The 1,535-nt window shown below is 57.0% G+C and overlaps 1 protein-coding gene across 1 annotated transcript; it reads left to right on the plus strand.

Annotated features, from left to right (window-relative positions):
• On the plus strand, positions 1–1,289 carry LOC125547641 (E3 ubiquitin-protein ligase SINA-like 10). Its single transcript, XM_048711455.1, has 2 exons — positions 1–299; positions 403–1,289. Exons 1-2 carry the CDS (start codon positions 57–59, stop codon positions 1,108–1,110), a joined length of 951 nt encoding a protein of 316 aa, XP_048567412.1. The 5' UTR covers positions 1–56; the 3' UTR covers positions 1,111–1,289.
• The last annotated feature ends 246 nt before the right edge of the window (positions 1,290–1,535 follow it).

A 1,535-nucleotide genomic window follows, 5' to 3' on the forward strand; every position in this document is an offset into this window, starting at 1 on the left:
AAAAAGTTTGGACTGAGACACAGACAACGATTTTCTTTCCCCAAAGGCCAGCCAGGATGCAAGGCGCCGCCGTTGAGGGGAGGAGCAGGGCTTCGCCGGACAAGGCTGACGAGAGAGCCAAGAAGGCGCGGCTGCAACTGCCCGAAGGCCACGTGAGGCAAGAGGCGGCCAAAGGAGGATATGGGGGCGCCATCGTCGCGGCGGCGTACAGCCCACGAGTGGAGCTCGCCGTGAGGATTGACAAGAAAGTGCTCCACTGCCCCCTCTGCACCCTCCCCTTCAAGCCCCCCGTCTTCCAGGTTCCTCTCGTTCTTTCTTTCTTTCTTTCTTCCTCCTTTGGTGAGAGATCGAATCTTTCATGCTAACTTATGGGCCATCTACGATTTGTGTGCCTGCCTGCAGTGCAAAGCGGGGCACCCAGCCTGCGGCGGCTGCGTGGCCCAGCTGCCCTTCGGGCAGTGCACGGTGTGCGTGGACGGCGGCGGCTTCTTCGACCCCTGCCCTGCGCTGGACGCCGTGGTGTCCTCCACCAGGACTGGGTGCCCCAATGCCGGCTGCCAGTGGTACATGACCTACCACGAGGTCGCCGAGCACCAGAAAGCTTGCCCGCAAGCGCCCTGCCACTGCACGGAGCCTGGCTGCGGCTATGTCGGCGCGCCGCAGGCGCTCGCCGGCCACCTCAACACTGTCCACTCGGTGCCGTTGCTCGCCGTGCAGTATGGCAAGGTCAGCCAGCTCCAGCTGCCGGTATCGACCCCGCGGGTTGTCCTCCTCGGCGACGACAACCGCGTGTTCCTCCTGATCGTGGGCGTGCTCGGCGCCGCCGCGGCCGCCGTGTCGGTGGTGTGCGCCAGGGCTAGGGCGGCGACGCGGCCCCGGTTCACGTGCAAGATGTGGGTCAACTACGGCAAGGAGGACATGGTGTTGATGGTCATGCACATAAGGAGCAGCTCGTCGCCCGGGGCGGTGGCCGCCGTGGACGAGCCAACATTCCTGCCGGTGCCGCGGATGTACCTGGTTCCAGCAGCAGTAGGGGACGGGGCGTCCATGGAAGTTCCCCTGCACATCCGCATCGACAAGATCTCCCCTTGGTCCGACGCATTGGCTTGATTTCCGATATTGACGGGAAACAAACGATGCAGCTGAAACTATTTGGGTGATGTTAATTAGTAGATGCAGTTCATCTTTAATGTCATTGTAGAGTACTGTATTTAAATCGGAGGATATTATAGTTGGTGCTAATCCTGTCGTGAAATGCATCATCTTCCGTTGTTATGTCATTCCAACTTGCAAGCATTTCATTTGCATGTGTTCCAATCTATCTATCTCAAGTCAGGAGTAGAGCTCAATCTCATGTCAAGAAATGTTATCCATGCTACAAAAGCGATGCTTAATGCGGGTTTACTTGAGGATAGTGAAGAAGAAAGGAGGCCTTCTATCAAACAAATCTCCCAAGCAGGATACCTAGCCAATGTTGATGCGGCATACAACTCGCTGACATTTGATTTATTTTTATGTTTTATTGATAGTAGAAA

Source organism: Triticum urartu, chromosome 3 (assembly GCF_003073215.2).
Source record: "Triticum urartu cultivar G1812 chromosome 3, Tu2.1, whole genome shotgun sequence".
In the NCBI taxonomy this organism is placed as follows: Eukaryota; Viridiplantae; Streptophyta; class Magnoliopsida; order Poales; family Poaceae; genus Triticum; species Triticum urartu.

What these genes read in the sequence shown, in the direction of transcription:
- LOC125547641 (XM_048711455.1), top strand. Translation starts at nt 57, where the DNA reads ATGCAAGGCGCCGCCGTTGAGGGGAGGAGCAGGGCTTCGCCGGACAAG. An exon ending in TCAAGCCCCCCGTCTTCCAG is followed by an intron (nt 300 to 402) that starts GTTCCTCTCGTT and finishes GCCTGCCTGCAG; the next exon opens with TGCAAAGCGGGGCACCCAGC.